Source organism: Hippoglossus stenolepis, chromosome 15, assembly GCF_022539355.2.
Source record: "Hippoglossus stenolepis isolate QCI-W04-F060 chromosome 15, HSTE1.2, whole genome shotgun sequence".
NCBI lineage: Eukaryota > Metazoa > Chordata > Actinopteri > Pleuronectiformes > Pleuronectidae > Hippoglossus > Hippoglossus stenolepis.
The window spans coordinates 10,838,197-10,859,189 of NC_061497.1; the positions used below are offsets into that span (position 1 = coordinate 10,838,197).

General features: G+C 41.3%; 2 protein-coding genes across 4 annotated transcripts; one reads left to right on the forward strand and one right to left on the reverse strand.

The window, feature by feature from the left end:
* The first annotated feature begins 1,606 nt into the window (after window positions 1–1,606).
* On the forward strand, window positions 1,607–14,053 carry LOC118122279 (LRRN4 C-terminal-like protein). 3 transcript variants are annotated; one of them, XM_035178915.2, is made up of 2 exons: window positions 1,607–1,692; window positions 12,439–14,053. In XM_035178915.2, the coding sequence occupies exon 2, from the start codon at window positions 12,444–12,446 to the stop codon at window positions 13,179–13,181; it is 738 nt and encodes a 245-aa protein (XP_035034806.2). In that variant the 5' UTR covers window positions 1,607–1,692; window positions 12,439–12,443; the 3' UTR covers window positions 13,182–14,053. The 3 variants fall into 3 exon arrangements, with proteins under 3 accessions (XP_035034806.2, XP_035034805.2, XP_035034804.2); XM_035178914.2 differs by having other exon boundaries at window positions 1,616–1,686; XM_035178913.2 differs by lacking the exon at window positions 1,607–1,692 and adding an exon at window positions 11,224–11,685.
* si:ch1073-224n8.1 (zinc finger protein 70) lies at window positions 3,162–7,329 on the reverse strand. Its single transcript, XM_035178912.2, has 2 exons — window positions 6,163–7,329; window positions 3,162–6,005 (listed from the first exon to the last, which is right to left on the reverse strand). Exons 1-2 carry the CDS (start codon window positions 6,857–6,859, stop codon window positions 5,068–5,070), a joined length of 1,635 nt encoding a protein of 544 aa, XP_035034803.1. The 5' UTR covers window positions 6,860–7,329; the 3' UTR covers window positions 3,162–5,067.
* Window positions 14,054–20,993: the final 6,940 nt, after the last annotated feature.

A 20,993-nucleotide genomic window follows, 5' to 3' on the forward strand; every position in this document is an offset into this window, starting at 1 on the left:
CTGTCTGTCTGTCTGTCTGTCTGTCTGTCTGTCTGTCTGTCTGTCTGTCTATCTGTCTGTCTGTCTGTCTGTCTGTCTGTCTATCTATCTATCTATCTCCATCCATTCTTTACACGTCAGACATTTATCTGTCACATACCACCATCACAAACCACCATAATGGTTGGTCTAAACTCCAGCAGTGCATCATGAACTTCCTGTGTGTTTTGTGTACATATTTTGCAGAGAAGTCATAATCACAGTAAAAAATGAAAAAAACTCCGAAAGAAATATGGTAAAAGATAATAAGTAAACAAAAAAACACATGAAGACAGAAATGGGTGTATGAGTGTGTGTAATTTGGTGCAGCTTGATTGAATTTACAGGGACTGTTGCGCCTTGGCGGAGGTATGTGCTCTACTGTACTTGTGCCAGCAGTTTTGGCTGTTGTGCTTTTCCCCAAAACTGCAACAAGATACAGCCTTATACCTTTACACATGTAACCAAATAACCATCAAACCCTGCTTCTGTCCAGTCCGAAAGGAAACTGCAGCTCAGCTCATCCCGAGAGAAGAAGGCCTCTGCCGCAAAACCTCATTTCATTCCTGTCACACACTGACCTCAGACTCTCTGGGAAAAAGTGAATGATAATAAAATACACAAAGTTGCACCGGTGTCGGGATCTCGTGAGCCGGCCTGTGTTTGGGGTCACATGGGCGAGGGGGGTGAAAGTGAGAAAGAGACAAAGAGAGTTGAGTCACTTCCTCTCAAAAAACCTGAGAGTGTTTACTTTCAGTCGCTGAGGAAATAACTGCATGGGCCTACGGAGAGTTCACAGGCCGCTCTCACATTTCTCTCTGCCTCTGCTGCTGCGCGCCATCACTGCGTCAGCGGCTGCCAAGACACACACACACAATGCAAATACATCGCAGGTCACTCATGAAACATCCCTGAGTATTTTTAATACAACATAATTACTTCCTGTCTGAAACTGAAACCGTAGCATTAGACGTTGGAGCAGACAATGACGCCAAACAAAAATAAACAGGTCTATTGAATGACCTATAGAGATGAATACAGCTGTGAACAGAGAAAAAGGAATTCTGAGTAGAAATATTTGGAGCCTTTAAAGTAAAAGTAAAAATCAGTAAAATTCTTTAATGTAAAAACACTGGCATTCAGAATTTGGCATGATAAAAAGTAAAAAAAATCTAAAAGTCAGAAGTACAAATAAAAGTAATGTCCATGCAGATGACGTTATATGGTACAACTACTACCACTGCTACTACTACTCATAATAATACAAAAATAATAATAATAACAAATCTTATGTTTTAAATATGTTTTAAGTAGTTTTGATTTAAATACAGGTAAAGTGCTGAAAAGTCCAAACTCCTCAGGCACGAATCCCAGAGCCTTGGGCCTGGTCACCCTTACTAACAAGGTTTAAGTAAGGAACCCCTTGATCGGAAGATCTTAGGTTACAGCTCGGAGCATGCAGAGTTAGTGGCTCTGTACTATAAATGGGGGCCAGAAAGTGCTGAGCTTTAAAAGTTATAAAAAGCATCTTAAAATCAAAACTAAATTTAACTGGCAGCCGAAGGGAGGTAATAATAGGAGAGATCAAGGCCCATACGCTTGGTGTAGGTTCAAATACGAGCGGCAGCATTCTGCACCATCTGAAGCTGAGACACTGAGGATTGACGGGTACATGTAAATACTGCATTGCATGTACCGCTATATAAACTGTTGATTGAGAAACAAGTCAATAATTGTGTTATTTAAAACCATCGGATTCTGTAGTTTAAAAGTATAAAGCTAAGATTAAGAAATACTTATCGTGCATTCTTTTTGTTTTCATGAGTCACGGGCTCTGCACTGTGTGAACTTCCGCTGGCTGTGTTCATGGGGGAAATGTGTTTCAATGCCCTCCACATCACTTGTTTCAACTTGATGTCTTAACTTGCGTTTGTGGTGTGGATTGTCGAAACAAGTTTGTATGTCTCCATGTGAGTCTCCGGTTACCTCAGCTCAGCTTCAGTGCAGGGAGTCAAGTCTCTGTTTGTGGGCTTGTTATATTTAGGTCCACAAAGTCGGGGCCGAACATCCAATGGGGCCCTGTGTACGTTAGAGAAACTGTGTCTAACAATGTCTATCACATTACAGTAGCATGTTCTATTTCTACAGCAACAAAAACTTGGAGCATATACCTCCGCTATGGCATAAAAGTCCCCTTAAATTCAATCAAGCTGCATCAAATAGCACACACTCATAAATATTAGTTGCCAAAATGTGCCTGATTTATTTCATCAAGATCCATGAATTATTTCCTGGGGAAACTGTGAAAATGTTGAAAAACATCTCACCATGTTAAAGAAAGTAAAACAAAAAAAAATCCTGGATCTGCCCCCTGATCCAGATACGCACCACAAGTGTAAACGGTTCTTCCCTGACCTATACCACATCCTTCCTCTGACTTTCATGGAAATCCGTCAGGTGGTTTTGTGTAATCTTGCTTACGAACACCAACCTACAGACGAATGGGGGGGGGGTCACATGCACACGATGAATCAGAGGATTCGCAAGATGATGAACAAGTTTAATCAAGAAGAACAAATAAGTTTCTTCTGCTCTATAGAGATATATAATAAGAACGTCATTTATCCTGCACAGAACTATGGACTTGTATACAAAAACACATTAAAAAACCCTGTAGGGAGGATTGTATCATGGATGGAAGGCCACTGTGCGCTCACGTGTTTTTCAGCCTGTTAAGCTTCAGTAATCACACTAAAGGCTGCCTCAAATAGCAGTTTATGTATATGCAAACAGACGCCATTACTCAGCATTGAGGAAGGCGTAAGGTGTTATTTGGGGATCTGTCTCTGGGCGCGTCCCCAGCACGTACACGCACTCTGGCAACTTTTCAGATGCCGTGGAAACTCTCCTCCAGGGTTAATGTGGTTTTCCTCCCACGATACAATGAAACGCACCGACTGAAAGTTAAGTAATAACGCTGGTATAAACAGACGGGGAGGATCTAAAGTAAGGATTAACCCGCGGCTTTGTCTTGGAGCGAAGAGTCACAATGTCGGATGAATTTACTGTGGTTTTACTTTTAATTTAATCTCAAGAGTTTGACAGTGAATGTGGTCAGGTAATGTAGCAGCAGAGAGACGAGATACAAACAAGGCCCTTTAATATAGTCACATTTACAGTTGGTAACAGGATGGATGTGAATTGTAGGAATATATTTTGAACACAGTGGCTTAAAAAAGTAATTCATTTTTCACATTTAATGATCTGTTAAGGAAGAATGCCATTTTAATTTAAACCTACATGCAAAGCCCCCATGTTTGTAACACTAAAAATAATAAATATGATCAACTGGCACTATGTTAATCTGCAAATCGTTACCTTGGTATACAGTGACTTATATTTTACATTTCGAGTGCCTTGTAAAATGACTTACACTTGTAGATGTACATAGAGATCATTAGAGTAGTATACATGGCAAATGACACAAGAGACCTAGAGAATAGCTCAGAGGGCTGAGAGGATTCGTCCGTTGTTAAACCTGATGCCTTTGTTGCGTTGGATCAGAGCATCAGGGACAACATCAGTAAGATATTTAAAAAGATATATTTACATCATGTTAGCATAATGATGGTTTAAAAGCACGGTACATGAAAAAAAAAAATTGCACATCCACTTTTCCACAAACGCCCACCCCTTATTAAACTGGATAAAATGCCTAAAACTATATTCTTATTTACATTAACACCCAGGAGGCATCGTCATCAGCGGAGAAACAAATATGCACATGCAAGCACCAAAGTCTGTCCGCTAGTGACCGCTAGTAACTGGCTGGTAACAATAATTATAAATACAGAGGAGAGGTTTTCTAGACAGAGTAGCAGCTTGAATTTGTAAAAAGAAGGAATGCTAAGAAATGGTCCATGTTTGATCTGTGTGAATGATGATGTTGTGTCACTCTTTAAAATAACCCCGCACGTTTGGTTTAAGAAAAATAAAACATTTAATGCTCTGAATGACACGGCGTCTTCAAACTCGAGATATACTTGACACAGATAACTTCAGCATTAGGATTGTGTAACTGACGATGGCTCTGCAGAGTGAGAAGCAGAGACGAGAAGGAGCCGAGCAGGGCTGAAGAGGAAGAGCTATAAATGTAGTCAAATCTAACCACTTCCATCAACCGGGAATTGGGTGTTTTTGTGGTATTTTTTTCATTGTGGAGAATGGAGAATGAGGTAGAGCTGGGAGACAATAGTATATTGTCCATTTATCACGATAGGAGCCAGTTACCATGTGGCATTTTTATTAATATTGCAATAGTTAAGATGTCTGTTTTTCTTGGTCTTAAAAGGATGAAAGTGAAACAATTGCTGCTCTGGCTGAGTAAACTGAAAATGATCTGGAATGATCAACACATGATGATGTTGGTCACTTTCTGTTGTAGATCCTGTTTCGTAAAGCACCAGTAGTAGGGACCCACACAATCATCACATCAATGAATTAAACCATAACACTGTATGCTTTGGTTTAGCCCCAAAAAATACACACCCAGCTATACAATGTGCATGGTGGTTTGTCCTGCACATGAAGCATGAACTCGCACTATGCATCTATTCCGGTCTACTGGATTAAAGCAGCTCAGCACAACCTAAAGCTTTAAAAAGTCACGACTAAAATCCTAACAGTTTATCCTGACTAAAATCCGGGGACGATCTTAAACAGCATCAGCAGAGACTCTGTTGAAGGTTCAGTGTTCTTGTATTTTTAAAGTGAGAAAGCAGACCCCGTCCACTTCTCTAATTAAAACCAGTACGCTGCTACTTCTGCTGCTGCTGCCTGATGAATGTCCGGCGAAAAAAAACCACATGCTGCTGACATGAAAACAGGAAGATGTCAGATATAAACTAAACTCAAAGTCTAGGGTTATATGTCTTCACTCTAACAGCATGGAACAGAGATGATCGTATTCATCATATCAAACTGCCAAAACACCTTTTTCCACATTTTCTGATACGATTACCAACCGACAGTTAATCTTGAAATGATCCACTACACACAGTCCGCAACTGAGCTGTCGTCCTCCTCTGCCCCCCACTCTCCGAACCTCATCTGAGGGGACGGAGCTGCTGGATGGAGGTTGTTTATGTCATCTATGGCGTCTGGGTCTGTGTCTTCATTGGCAACAATTCCCAAGTGGCCGCCTTCCTCCCTGTGCGTGCGGATGTGTTTCCGCAGCGCCGCGGGCTCCTTGAAGCTGCGGTTGCAGAAGGGGCAGCAGCACGGCCTCTCTCCGGTGTGGATGAGCTGGTGGTGCTTGAGATGCTGCAGACGGCTCAGGCGCTTCCCGCAGATGGCGCACACGTAGGGCTTCTCTCCGGTGTGCGTGCGCCGGTGTTTTCGCAAACCGTCCAAGTGGCGGAAACAGTTCCCACACTCAGAGCAAGAGTACGGCTTCTCACCCGTGTGTATGCGCAGGTGAGTTTTGAGAGCGCCTGACTCGCGGAAGCGGCGGCCACAGACCCCACACGGGTAAGGCTTCTCTCCTGTGTGGATGCGGATGTGCTTCTTCAGGCTGGAGATCAAGCGGAACGTCTTTCCACACTCCAGACAGTGGTGAGGTCGATCTAGAGCGGGATCCACTACTGTGTCAGAGGCTGAAGGTCCTGCTGAGTCATCGGCCCTGCCAGGTGAAACACTGTCTCCTCTCCCAGGAGTCCTGGCCAGAGCTTTGTGTCCATCGAGTCCGCCCTGCTGCAAGGCATCACTAAGTTCTCGCCCAGGCCTTTGGTGCCGCAGGGGGTGAGTAAATGAACGCTGAGAACCTCCCTCCCCAACCTGAACGTAGTTGAGGTCACCGATGTTGTGAGACGACCGCTCTCCGTCGTCGGACTCCTTCCTGCCGGGCTGACCGGAGCCTGAAGCTAGTCCCTGCTCCTCTTTTATCTCAAACCTTGATGGTCCACCTGGTCCGTGAGGCTGCCGCTCGTCTAAAGACAAATCGAAACATACACACATGGTTATGGAGAAGTACTACTAAACTAAAACACTGAAGTAATCATGTGTCCGTTTACAGTAAGTTACAGGCTGTTTTTTTGCTTCTTTGCAAAGGAAATACACAATACACAACACACATTGTGTATTTACCTGGCCGGCTGGAATCGGAGCACATATGAGATGCGTTGGACGTGAAGGAGTCCAGAGCGTGGTTGGTCACAGAGCCATCTGGTTGGATTGATAGCTGGCACATCTTGTAGTCATCTCTGGGCTCAAACCCGTGAAGCGACTCATCCACAGAGCCACCGAGACCCATGTCGACACCGGCTCCGTTCACATTCCGGGGGTTCTGGTGGTCCCGGTCCAGACCCGAGGTCAGGGAAGCCATGGAAGACAGAGATGGGGCGAAAACGGACTGACCGATAGACTGAGGGCCCGCGTACGAGATCTGCAGCTGGTCGATGAGCTTCTGGGCGCTGCTCAGACACTCCTGCAGCGTCTTCAGCTCCCTCTCCGACACCTCGAGTCGCACCTTCAGCCTCTCGTTCTCCTGCTCCTTGTGCAGCAGCTCCTGTTGGGTCTCGTTGAGAACGAGCACCACCTCGCCCAGCAGGGTGTCCACCGCGGCGGACATGGCAGTCTGAATGGTCGGGGCCAGGCGGGACTTGAGCGACGTTACGGTCATGTTGCCCTGCGCGGCCCCGTACGCAGCCTTGTCGGCTTTGCGATCATAACAGGAGTCGGTCCTGTCGATTATGCTTTGTTTGCGGTTCCCACTGTGGATGGAGCCGCTGTTGGATGGAGAGGGGTCCATGCTGCCCGCATAGCCCGTCCTCCTGGAAGTCATGGCTTTAATGCACTTAGCCCAACGTCTGCAGGCGATGCTAACGTATCCAGTGCGACTAAAACCAGCCCTGGCTTCTAGAACAGCGGCTCGGCGGTGTGGGGGGTTGTTGCTGGGGTCAGTTCTATCTGCCGGTTCAGCGGTGCGAGAGGCGTCGCTGAGGGAAACACAGCAGTGAACTCTTCTTCGCCGGGCCTGACTCCGCTCGCTAACAGTAGCCTGCTAGCTTCGAGGGCTAACAACGCCAGGTGCTCCAAACAAGGCGCAGACACTGCGGCTGCACGGCACAAGTGCGCAAGTAGTGTTTTCAACTGCGTCACTCAAGTCCGCACGTTAACAGAATGTGATGCCGCGGGGCGTCGGGGAGACTCACCCATTTCCAGCTGGAGTACGCAGGACTGTACTGTACTCACACTGAGGCCTGTCGCACAGCGATGACGTCGACAAAGCCGCATGGACGGTGTTAATCCTGCCCTGAGTGTTGACTCGAAGGAAGCTCCATCTCCTCCAGAGAACAGATCACAAGCCTGAGGTGTAGATTATCTTTACCTTATCATAACCTGAAGCCTATCTGCATGTAATAATAATAATAATAATAATAATAATAATAACAACAACAACAACAACAACAACAATAATAATAATAATAATAACAAAAACAAAAACAATAATAATAGTAATTATAAGAATTCAAAACAACTTTATTTGTCCCCGGAGGGAAATCCTAAGGCACATAGAGCATGTCAAGACAGCAGGTAAAACAAGAAAGAAAAGACGATGACATCAGTATAATGCCCATGGACAGTTAAAATTCAGTGCAGTATACTATAGTTATAAAGTAAGAGAGTAGTGTATGTGATTGTAAAGGGACGGTGAACAGGATAACGGCTGTGAAAACTGATTGTAGCAACGTAGATAAACACTGAATGATTAAAGTGATCAGAGTGCACTGAGGTCAGTAACACAGACATAAATTGTGTACAGTTAAGGTGATGAAGAATATATGTACAGGACAGGTAGCAGCAGATGAATAAATACTGTAGCGTATAAAATAAATATATATGCAGCAGATCAATATATATCTGACTGATCTCGTACCTTTTCCTCCTGTTGGTTTTTCTCTTTTAAGATTATAGTGAATACAGTGTGGGGAACCATCATAAGGATTCAATTCGTTTAAAATTCCACTAAAAACAGGAAAGAATTTATAATATATATTATATAAATTAAATAATCCCAAAATAAATACCAAACGTTGGTCACTATTTTATGTTTCAAAAAATGATGTATTCATAAAATAACATTAGAGTCAATATGTGACTTCACAAATTAATTGGTTAAAAAGATGACACTGTGGTCCTCCATAGATCCTTTAATGATATTTATAATTATTAATCATTTCGCTTTTTAAGACATGTTTTCGAGCATATTGACTTTTGATGCATGTCTCTTTTCACAAATAAATAGCTATTTGGTGACATTTTAAGTGCTCCTCAATCCAAGTCTGACAGATTTATTTATTTAAGAGCCAGGTGTCTACTCCACGAGCAAGTGTAATATGCATCCTGTTTTTCAGCCTGTCAGTCATGGTTCGGGGTTAAAAGTGAACCAAACTTCGCGGTAAGGCAGCAGCCATTTGAGGAGAAACGCTGAACTTTGCTCTTTTCAGTTTAGAATTACACCATAGGCTTCTGAACCTAATGTACCCGTACATTCTTGACCTGAAGGTGAGGATGAGTTCAGACCCTGAAAGTGGAGAAGGACACTCAGCCTGTTTGTTTGTTGGAACCAAACACAAGGGGCTCAGCTCATCATGAGCACAAATTAATAATATCACCCACACCCAGTTGCATAACTGAGGACTCACAGGCCCTGCCAAGCTCTTTGCTTTTTCCATCCACCGGTGTCGGCTCTAGGAGGCACTGCAGGCTGCTTTAATAATAAATGATCCAGTCAGGTAATAAATCCTAAACATGGCCTAGACATTTCCCTTTGGAACAGCTCCTCACAAACGTGATAATACAGAAAACTGCTGGTTTTAAAAATAGTTTTATTAGCTTAAAAGGCACTGCATGGACTTACACGGACCACTTAACAGAAAAACTTGTAGTTTGTAAACCAGGAAGGCCTCTCAGATCCTCTGGTTCCTCTCTATTAGTTGTTCCACAAAGCAGAACCAAACATATGCTGTTTCCAGCCACCATGCCGGAACAGGAGGAGCTGAGAGGAGCTGAAAATGTTGATATCTTTAAACATGAATGGAAAAACCATCCATTTAGTTTGGCTTTTAACAAATTTTATAATTATTATACATCTTATTTCATGTTTGTTTGATTAAAATAACAGTGTTGATTATATACATTTCATTATCTCTTTCTTTTATTGCTGTTTTTTATTATTATTTATTGCTTTGGTATGCATTAGTCTCTGAAATAAAAAGAAATAGAAAGAATATTCTATAATTTGTCAAACATTTGCAAAATACTTACAATTGGATCTGGATTTAATTCAAATGAATCTTTTTCTAGATCACATTATATTTGTTTATTCAGAAAGGGGGAGTGAATCATACTGTCCTCTGAATACAGCCTGCAGGCGTTGTAATCCAAAAATGTTTGTTGCAGTGCCTCATTCCTGTGTGTCTACGTTGGCTGGATGTTCTCATGATGAATTAGTTTTTTTAAATGAACCAAAAAAAAAAAAAACATTGGCTTGTTGATTCTGATCTACCTTTGTCTCATTCAGGGGTCGTGGAGAGAAAAATCACAGCTGATGATTTAATCAACCAACCATTGGGAAATAAGTAAATTAATAGATAAATAATGGCAGTTCAGACACAGGGCATTGTAGTATTCATTTGCCTTCATTTCATTTCTATATAAAAAAAAATGTGTTGTGTTTTGGTGGGGAAACCACACTTGTGTCAGCCAGATGTGGTGGCTGGGGAAAGAGTGACGTGGTCCTTGGGCAAGAAGGGGAGGGTATAATGGGCTTATATAAGCATTAGCTGCTGTCTAACAGTTACCATCTGCTTGACTTCGCGTCATTTTTTAGGAAGTGTATGTGACTTCATCACTGCCTCTTACTGGTTCCTGTCGTCAGTCACACCATCTTTGGTCCTGGTGTTAAATGTGTTTGCGAAACCTCCTTTTACCATAAACAGGAAATAAGGCAAAATATAAATACATGTTTTTCAGCATTAGATTCAGATATTAAACACAACCTGTATTACACAACATGTACCCACACATATCCTAGATGCAAATATATGCATCTCCTTCACACTTACACACCCACACTCCTTCCTGTGTGCCCTTAGACGCAATAAGGAAGAAAGAGAGACAAAAAATAAATAAACAACTGATAAAAATGTAATACTGATATAACAAATTAATATAATTTATATTCCTTCTTTTGGAAAAAAAAAGGATATTTGTGATGTTATACCTGTTGGTTTCTTAATTGTACATTTGCCGGCTGTATACCAGGATATGACTCATCTGCTAAAACCGCTTAACTGAGGTAACTTCATCAGTTTGGTGAATTCCTCTGGCTCAGGACAATGAAAGCCCATTTTGGTCATTTTTGTGCAGCCTAAGCTTGAAGGCAGGGTGGAAATGTAAGCGTGAAGCTGTATTTTAAAGCCACAGCTCTCCCACAAACGAAACATCTTGTTCAGTCCCTCTCTCATGGAAGTGCTGTGTGGAGTTTACTTATCGCGATGTTGCTGGTGTGTTAAATGAATCACCACCTCTTCTTGTTACCTCTGACAAGAGGATTCGTTTTGTAATTGAACAGGACTACTTCAAAAAAACGAATCCACTGATTTCCATGAGATTTCATGGAGGTGTGGGACATGATCCAGATCAGAGGGTGAATCCAGCATGTATTTGTTTTCACTTTTTTTAACATTGTGAAATGTCTCAACATTTCCCTTGATTTCTCAGAGCGTAATTCATGGATCTATATGAAAAAATCATGCATAATAAGGCGGCTGATATTTCAGAATGTGTGAAATGTGGGCAAGAACCAAATGAAAACCGGGATCTAGTGAATTTAAATGTGGTTTCAAAATTGTTGGGCCTTGGTGGAGACAGTGCCATTCTAATTTCACTTCTTATTTGAATTATATTCAGGTTTTTTTCAAGTTTGTTAAGTTGCATCCTGGCATTTTCATGCATCACAAATCATCCCCAGAACAAGTCCAGTCAGGTTCATACCCGCTCTTTGGGGAAGCAGCGGCACAGAATGTTTCAGTTTAGCTGCTATGATTCAATTCATGTCATAAATTTTATTTAGGTGAGGGGTTAGGCGGCTGGGATGATGGGATAAGCTGTCTGTAGCCACCGATTATGTCAGGAATGAGTAATTCCAGTAAATCAAAGCCATGGAACAGAGATCTCCCCTGATTTATTCAGCTCTCCTCGGCCCTAAAAGGAGAACAGCTCATCAACAAGTCAGACACGCTCTGAAAATCTTCCACTGTGAGGCAACGCAACAAGAGTTCACGTGGTTTATCTCACCAGAAATCAGACGGCGGTGATGTTACTAATAGCAGTGATACCACTAATAGCAAGTACACTCACTCACTCAGGCCGTCATTCACATTACTGAACCATTTAGCAAGGAGGGAGGAGGAGCTGGTGCAGGAGGGAATAACAGAAAGGGGGGACTGTGGGAGGACAGAAAGAAGGAGGTGATTGTTGGGGAGAAGAAAAATATATAAAGGAGGAGAGAGCAAGAGTAAGGAGCAAGTGGAGGGAAGACGAGGAGAAGAAGCTGCTTCAAATTTGAATAGAGATTACAAACTTTTATTTTGCAAGCAACAGGTAAGATCATAACTTTTCATACTCGACACAGACACTTATAGTTTCAGCTGGCACATACAGCTGAGTATTCAGTGGAGGCTCCTGCTCTGTTTTCCATGCATTTAAACACACACACATGTTCTTGCCTTTGAATGGACTTCATTGTTATCTGCATGTTCACCACCGAGCACATGTCAGGTACGTTCATGTGGAATCTGCTGTGGAAATCGCACATTTCTGTAACTTGATCCAGCTGACTGGGCAGCGCTGTGTCTTGGGTGTGTAGGCATTTGGACCTGTTGTGCAAGACAGAAGGGAATGTTGAATTAGTATGAATACCTCCAAAGCTCAACAAATGAGGATTATTCCCACAAGCCCTGTGAGGAGGAAAGACTATAAATCATTGACAAATATGTCGCTCAGTAATGCATTTCTGCTAATTAGGTGTTCATGTTTTTCTCATGTGCTTACTCAGGAGCCTCCCTCTAGTATCAACAATTTATGCTTCAAAGTGAGGGAGATTTTTTTTTATTCCTCAGCTGAAACTTGGCTCGTATTGAAGCTAGCCAATTCAGTCGACAAGTCGCTCCCTTTGCAGTCGTATAATCTCTAAAAGTCTCCACACCCGGGAATAAACGTTGTTTTATTCAAGTCAACAAGAAACTAAATCTGAATGTACACATAGCTGGAAACCCAAGGGGGTTGTACTTATCATTCCTATGCAAAAAAACAGATATTCCAACACGACTGACTTTTACTTTTTATGATCTCCAGACAGCATGTTGACTGCCAGCAGGGTCCTTCCTTTTCCCCCGGTGATCGTCTGCCTGTTTTTCATCAGCGGTTGCTCTCCCCTGCCAACGTCATCACAAGTCGCAGACACGAATCCCATGGGACCTCTGAGGCCACATGGGTTTTCCACCAAGGCCCTCAGACTTTCCACAGAAGATTACGACGAACTTGAGGACAAGGTAACCACCATCGTACCCAGAAGAGGTCTTACAGATGTAAGACCTCCTCAACGATGCAACTACGACCCCTGTCTTGAGGGTCAGATCTCCTGTTCTGTGCTTCGAGAATCCACCAAATGCTCGTGTCCGGGGCACACTTTACACAACCAGGCTCCAGAGGCTCCCAACTTAAGATCGGTGTCCTGGAATGGGTCAGACGTTGTGATTCAGTGGTGTGCACCTTATTCCTATGTCACAACGTATCTGGTGACAGTAGGGGACCAACAGCAGCAGATCTTTGGGAAGGAAAAAAGGAGTGGGGGGTTGGGCATCCTAGAAAACATTGCAGAGGTCTGTGTGGTTGCAGTGAACGGGATCGGATCCAGTCCAGGCTCATGTATGATGTACCACCCCAGAGACAGCAGTCTGCCCCTGACAGCAGGACTCATCGGAGGAGCGCTGGGCTTCCTGCTGCTCCTCTTGTTGGCCGTCTTGCTCTGGAGGCACAAGAGGCAAAGGAAACAGGAGGCCAGCATCTCCATGCGTGACACTGCTGATACGCAGTGAACAGAAAACCGCACACGGCCGGGTGCTCAGCGAGATAAGACTTTGTCCCTTGAGACTTTCTGGGGTTATTGCAGTTAATTAACTTTGACTCCATTATATCGTCTGTGGTTTGATGCACAGAGAGGTTTTCTGAAAGCGCAGCAGGAAGCGAGTCTCATCATCTAACATAAATGTGTCTGCCTGCTCATGTTTTACTTCACCCTTAGTGGTGAGGTAAAAACCAGAAGCTAAAAACTACAGTAGCCTCCTTATCTGATCTATATTTTCCGGAAATTAAATTCCAGACAACAAACAATAAGAATGTTGGATACGGTTTAATATATATCAGTTTTTTTCTTTGCATTTCAAAAATACACTGTTCTAGCTCTGAAATATCAGGAACTTCTGAGCATGTCGTCCTTGCTTTATCTCCAAAACATCAGCTTTTCATGAGCGTAGAAAATATTTTGTTTTCAGCTTTTGCGTCTGTGCATTTGATCCAGTTTGTTTTTACATTAAGAATTAGCAGAATGTTCTCACTCATAATCCATAGGAGATGTTCTGCTTCTCTTTGCACAGATGACAGAAATGAACTCATCTGAATTTGTTCCGAGTCGAAGAACAACACGACAGAAAGACACAACACAAAAGCTGATGGCTACCAGCAGCATCATGGCATTATAGACAGTATATTATATTGTTTTGAAGGTGTGAAGTTACTCTGAAACTCTCTGTTAGAGTTCCTCATTTTATGTGTTTAATTAAAGAGCGAGTGTTTTTTTAGGCTCAAAAGTGAACTATGTGTTGTATCATAATAATAGTAATAATGTCTTTATTTATATAGCACCAATAACATAAACATTTAAAAAACATAAAAGAATGAAAACACCAAACGTGATTTTTGAGCTTTGATTTGAAGGAAGCAAGTGACTCAGCCTGTCTTTTAAAAGCTCTGTAGCCCTGAGTCTTTAGCAGAGACTATTTTGTATCATGACCACCATTTGGTTTGATGTACATTTTCAGAGTTGGATTCAAACTAAAGGTTGGAGAAACCGAGTGAAGTTTAAAGCAACGACACTTGTTTGTTGAAAGGGCTGAAATGTGGCCTTGGGTGTAGCCATGTGTGTTAGGATGTGTTTTACAGCTCTGGGGACGGGGGAGTTTTTCCATCTGTCTTACAGTCGGAAGTTGTGTCAGTGCACCGGAGGAGCTGGTCTTCAGTGCTGTTTTCCCAGCTGTCATACAATAGCCTTTCAGCGGATATGGAATTTGTGAGCCTCCTCTCATTCCAGCTGAGATTTCCAGACATCCAGAACTGGGTGAGAAGCTTCAGGCTTTTTGGGGTTTTTTTTTTGCTATGATGAGAAAGGGAAGAAAGTCCAATATTTAAATCCACCCTGTTTATCTCATATTCAAGCCTGCATGTCTCAAAGCCATGTTTTAATTCCTTTTTGCTCCACTTGCTGCCACGGAGTCGTTCCACCGCCCCTGGCGTTTTTCCTTTTCCAACTGCACGGCACAACTTACACCACTCCAAGCTGCATGGAAGTCATCTAACATGTGTAATTTGGAGATACAACAGACTGTTTTTCTCTGCTGCTGAAATGGCCTCGAGATTTGTGACACACATGCGGTCTGAGTGCAGTCAAAGCGGGAGGACCTCCTTAAAGATGGTTTACATGTGCGCAATATCATGACGCGGCAGCAGCCTGTTTAAAACAGACTGAGATGAAATGTCTGTAAAGCAAAAATGCAGAATTTGTTTAACTTAAAACCACAGAGTTGATAGAGCAGAGCAGAACAGAACAACGTGCTCATTAGAAGACAAGTAGATGTAAAAATGTTTTATTTCCAAATGATGTTATTTGCCTTTTCAAATAAACTATTTTTAGAAACTTTGAATGTTTTCTTAATCTTAACAACTACACAAGGTTCAAAAACTTCTCAGTGAGCCAACTGGTCATGAAGCTAAAAGGAGAGTGAGGCGGCTGGGTGTGTCTGTTCTGATGTTCTTGTTTAAATGCTTTTTGATCATAAAAAATGCACAAACGAGAAATGTGTCACATCGAGTGTTACGTAAAAGTAAAGAACATTTTTAGTGGACTTGGTAAACACCAACATTTTCATAATCTGTCACCATGGAAGTAAAAAATGTGATTTGCATAACTTTCAAGGCCATTGAAAAACTTATTTTAACATGACTGGACGATTCAGTTAAAAACACTAATTTAAAGCACAAATGTGAAAATTATCTTTGAGAAAGAAAGTTGGTTAACACTAGGTTTTTGATTGTTTGATTAACATGTATAGATAAATATTCTAGTGGCTCATCTGCACCTCGCTATGGAATCACATCACTGACCGAACATTATACCTTTTCACTCAGAGCTCTGATAAATTCCAGTTCCAATAATTAATTATTTCATCTATGAAAGAGCAACATTTTTTTACTTGACTTGTTCTTTTAAAAAACTTTAAGCATTTTAGACAATTCAAGCAATGCAAATATGGTTTTTGAATAGTGGCCACTTGAATTAAAAAAACTAGCTTGAATTAATACTTCGAGGGAAAACGTTACCTGAATTTAGGTTAAATAATTCTACATGGTTCTACAACATTAAGTCACATTTTAATTCAAATTCTTTCGACCTTTCTTTGCCTCCATACACTGATGTTACTCTTCTTGGCAAGACTCACATCACTGATAGAAATGCTGGATCGCTTGTAGATTCATTTATTTGATGAATTTTCCGATTTAAAATATCATCTAAAAACTAAAAACTAAATAATCACAAATAAATTAAAATAAAAAGCAAAGGAAGTGATATGTAAAGATCATATGGCACCAGGGATACACAGACTTACACAATTAGCTAATAGTTTGCTGATGCTGGGATTTTTTGGGGGGGGTTTTAATGAATGAGCCAGTGGAAAAAAATGCCACATTTTTGCAACAAAAGATCCGAAGCTCCTGAATGGGCAGGGTCTGTCTCAAACAGCTCACAGACCGGAAAGGCCCAGTGTGAGCAGGACCTGACCAGCTCATTATTCTGCTGCGGTGACTTGTTTTAGATTTTCAACATATCATGACGAAGCAGACAAACTGGTGCTGATTAATCTCACGATGCTGGTGACTCGGCATTTTTGTAGCTGCAGGCAAATGTTGGTCAGCAGCTGGGATGTGTGTTGACAGGACTCTTCTCATTCAAGAGGGGTCATGTTGAATCATATCATTCAGTAAACTGGTGACTCACGATGCTTTTCTGGTAAAGAGGTGAGTGATGACGGGGAATGAGCTCAATTCATGGCTGCAGGATTTCACAATAAAATATACCATAAAAGGCTGCCTACGTGACCAATAAACATTTCTTTATTTGTATTTATGCATTTTTGGAGTCTACCCACTGCATTACCACCACAGACAATGATGTTTGTTTGTCAATTAGCAGGATTGCGTAAAAACTACTCAACTGGTTTTCGTAACATTTTATGGAGGAATGGCGCATGACCCCAAAGAAAAACCCATTCAATCTGGGTGTGGATCCTGATTGGTGGGCAGATCTTTTTTATTTTTATAATCTTCAAAATTCTGAGATAAGTTATGTTTCATTCATTTCTCTGAGAACAATTCATGCATCTTGATGAAAAGGGATCATGCATGTTTAAGGGACTGATATCAATGAGTGTGTAAACATTTGTTGCAGATCCGAATAAAAATCCGGATCTAGTGAATATAAATGTGGTTTCATAAGGGGACCATTGGGTACGTGCCATTCTAGTTGCATTTGTGGCTAATGATGATTAAATACACAGAAATGAGGAGTTGACTCTATCTCTAAATATGAAATGTCAAATGGGCCCCGGAGCAGATGTGACATTTAAAAGGATTCGATTTTTAGAGTAAGTCAGAGGTATTTTCTTCAAGCAGATATCTGAGGAGTTATATATGGCGTAAGATCATCATGATGCAGAACAGGCCTCTGTAACCGCATGCAGGGGAGTATCCCTCTCTGCTGTTTACATTCAACCCCGAGGGAAGAGGCCAGAGTGCACGGAAAGGCACAAAAAGAAACATAATCATAGGGATAATGATGTCCTCAAATCTGGATCATTTTCGACTCAGAGCCAATTAGAAGCACACTTCAAAGTAACATGAGACTAAACAGATCTTCAAAGTGGGATAACTCACCTGCACTCAAACACTGCAGGTCCATCAGTAAAAAGTACTGCAAATCAAATATTTGACATTAACAATGGATCAAATGACTGTGTGTAGTGAAACACATTAACTATGAAGAATATGAGCATCTTTCAGCTCGTTGTTTCATGCTTTCATGTCTGCAAACCTTGGTTCACTTTCGTCTGTGCAGTTTCCAGACGTAGCACTCGCCTATTTTTAGTCTAAAAACTTAAGTAGTAAGGTCTGTAAAATATGAATCCACAAAGATTACATCTGTAAATATAACGAATGCGAATAACAAAATTAAAATGTTTAAGTAAATTACATGTACCTCAAAATTCCACTTGAGCATACATAAAATATAATATATATAATAACGATGATTTACAGGAGGAAATATCAATACCACTTTGAAAAGGTGTCTAATACATCAAAATGAATAGAAAGCATTCAAGGATAGAAAATTGAAAAAAGGAAGTGGAAATAACGAATGAACAGTATGCAGCATAACGGGATTGAAACTAAGCTAATTGGCAAACCAAATGTATTCCTCTTTTATTGCAGCATTTGCAACATTGAATTATTTTTGTTATTTACATGATATTGTGTATCCTCTGTGTTGTATATGACATTACACCTAATAAGGAGTAATTATTTCATGTGTAGATAAAATCAGTCTCCTTCTACTAAGCAAATTTTCAAGGCTGCGGCTCGAGGCTTTAAGAGGCTTTACTGCAATGGAAGTGATTGTAGGTTGTAATATTCCGTTCATCTCGCAACATTATTCTCAAACCTACTCAGAAGCATCATTCATTTTCAGGCAATTAATTATTCATGAAAAATTAATTTGCATGTGGCTCTGGGAAAATGAATCTCAATTTTTATTATTAGTATAGTCTATCCCACCAGCAGGGGCACTAATGGCTGCTTTCTCTGCCCGCTGGGGTCAGCTTTTATAGGGCATGAAATGCTCTAAGTAGGTCAGACATCCATCAGAGCCCATTATTTGACCTGAACCATCCTCTACAGCCAGGCAAGAAATGTGAACACGCACTGCTTTAATCCTCCTGTCTCCCTGAATCCTCTATAGCACTTTGTAGACAGGAAAATGAATTGCAAAGAGAGGAAAATGAAAAGGTGTTGGTCACTAAATGCAGAATGATGGAGGTGTTCAATAAAAAAAAAGCAGAGAGATTTTTATTTTACAAGTAGAAACTGGGCCATGCTGTGGCCTTCGTCAGAGGAAAGTGTTGGTCTAAGTGGGTGGTGCATGAAACTGCCCCCCCCCCCTCCTGCAGGCATCGCATCCTGTTTATTCCTGTTATGTCTTTCACAGTGTCTGTCTGTCTTGGCTCAAACCACAACTCTGTAAATAAAAAGAATAATGGTCTGAGTTACAGGAAGGATGCTCAGGGTTTATAGCTAAATCCAGCTGGGGTGTACATTAGTTTGCATTTTCTCCTCTTGGCATCATTGCCAACGAAAAGACAAGAGTGTGAGATCTTTCATCCAGACATCTCTCAGAACGCTCTCAGTGTGAGTCAGCACCACTCTCATTTGTTTTCACGGGGACCACTAGAGGTCATGATTGCAAAGAGCACTGAAGAAACCAAAGCCACCTCTGGCATGCACTCAGTGATAATGTAGTGGAAATGGAAATGAGTTACTCTGGTAGGGATGGAAATGAGTTTGCGCAAGTGATCAGCACAGCAGCATTTCTACAAGAGTGAATGTTTGTGTTTGAAGAGGCTGCTAATGTTTGCCCTTCAGTCACTGCCTCTTGACCCCCCAAAAATGTTCATTCACTGCTACACACAGGTCAGCGCTCTCCTCTCAACTCCCCAGGATAGATCAGCAAGAGCGTTTCTCAAAGGAGAGGAGGAGAATTTCCTTGATTTTCCTCTTCCACCGTTTCCTTGTATGGAGAGCTAAGGTAACCATGGTAACCTGGCATTATACACGACAGAGCTGAGGAAGCTGAAACTGAGGAGAGTCATCGATCACTTTTGGCATTGGCATTGTCACACGTGCACATGCGAGGCACCTGCTCTTTCGCCCTTCACATGAGTTCACATGCAGGAATCATGACAGTGTTCAACAAGGAGTCCTCCTCAGTTTGCCATCCGCCATCTGCCATGACACAGCACCTTGTAATCTTATGGGGCAACTGCGACAGTCCATAAAATTAGCTCTAAAGGGGCTTTTTTTTGCCAACAAAAGGCTAAAATTGTTATTCTGGGACTTCCTTCTGTCATTTTTCAATATAGGATTAAAATTAAGATTAAGATTCTTTTATGGTCATTTGTATGTAAGTATATAAAATGGAAATAGCGTTTCGCATGAAAAAACACATGACAAATAGAAAAAGACATTACAGTGCAATTATAAATAATAAATAAATAAGTATGAGAAAATAAAAGCTTATTAAAATAGCAGTGCTCATCAGCTATATCTTTCTGTTTGGTGATCATTTCTGATGCTTCTGTAAGAGTAAACAATAATGATGTTATTTATTTTCTTTGCTGGAATACTGAAGGAACTATTGTATATTTCAGAAGGAATTCTGAAATATACAGGGACAGACAGACTATTGTGTCATAAATATGGAGTCATGACATATATCATAACATAGTCATATATACATATATATATATATGTGTGTGTGTGTACTAATAAATACTCATTGTTTTTTATTGTCTTTTACAATTTATTTGAATTTACAAGTGGTTAAGAATGAAATGCTGCTAAACTGAATGTCGTGTTTTAATACAATTCAAATCAAGAATGTATCGGATTTCATGAAAACACCTAGTAATATATAACATATATAACATACATATACATACATATAACATCTTAGAGGGACCTTTCAAATCAGATTGGTTTTATTCACAAAGCTTTAACATCAGCTGATCTGGAGGAAGTGACTCTTCACTTTGCAACATTAGAAAACAATATTTATTGTTTGTTTCCTCAAAGGAGAATCAGACAGTTTAGTGCAAACGACATAGCCCTACCTGTGAACACCCCAGCTACACCCAACCTCCATCCCAATTTATATTCTCTGCCTACTATACTGTTTCCTTCTCATTGTCAAGGGGGTACTGGAGCATATCCCAGCATGCATTGGGTTGAAGGAGGGGAGACACTTTGGACAGGCTGCCAGTCATTCATCAAGTCTCCACTCCAGGAAAAACTGGAAGTGAACACGAGTCTAAAAGCTAAACACCAGTCCCTCTTCATCAGCATCACTACAAAAACGTAGTTTTGTGCACATAAATAAAAAAATCATTGAGCTTTACATCCAATAAAGTGTTAAGAGTGGTGATCAAGTACATTGTGAGGGTACTATTACGCAGTTAGCACATTTAGATGAAATACTAGGGCATGAACTCAAATCTAGGATTGATGCATGGCCAGATGTTGAACAAAACAAATCCCAATTACCCCTCCCACTCCAGCTAAACACACACACAAACACACACACACACAGCGAGCCTGGGCAGGAACAAGTGCTGGAACAAGAGAACAATCGGGGACAGATTATTCTGGATACAGACATAACGGATGACAGAGCTGGAAAGGAGAGTAAGGACTTGACCTTTTCTGAATATTCATGATGAGCGAGAGAAAAGAGATTAAAACTTCATCTG

Bases quoted from the DNA above. Each gene is read 5' to 3' on its own strand.
- LOC118122279 (XM_035178915.2), top strand. From the start codon at position 12,444: ATGTTGACTGCCAGCAGGGTCCTTCCTTTTCCCCCGGTGATCGTCTGC.
- si:ch1073-224n8.1 (XM_035178912.2), bottom strand. From the start codon at position 6,859: ATGACTTCCAGGAGGACGGGCTATGCGGGCAGCATGGACCCCTCTCCA. The intron at 6,006-6,162 runs GTAAATACACAA...ATTTGTCTTTAG, and splicing joins CTCCGATTCCAGCCGGCCAG to ACGAGCGGCAGCCTCACGGA.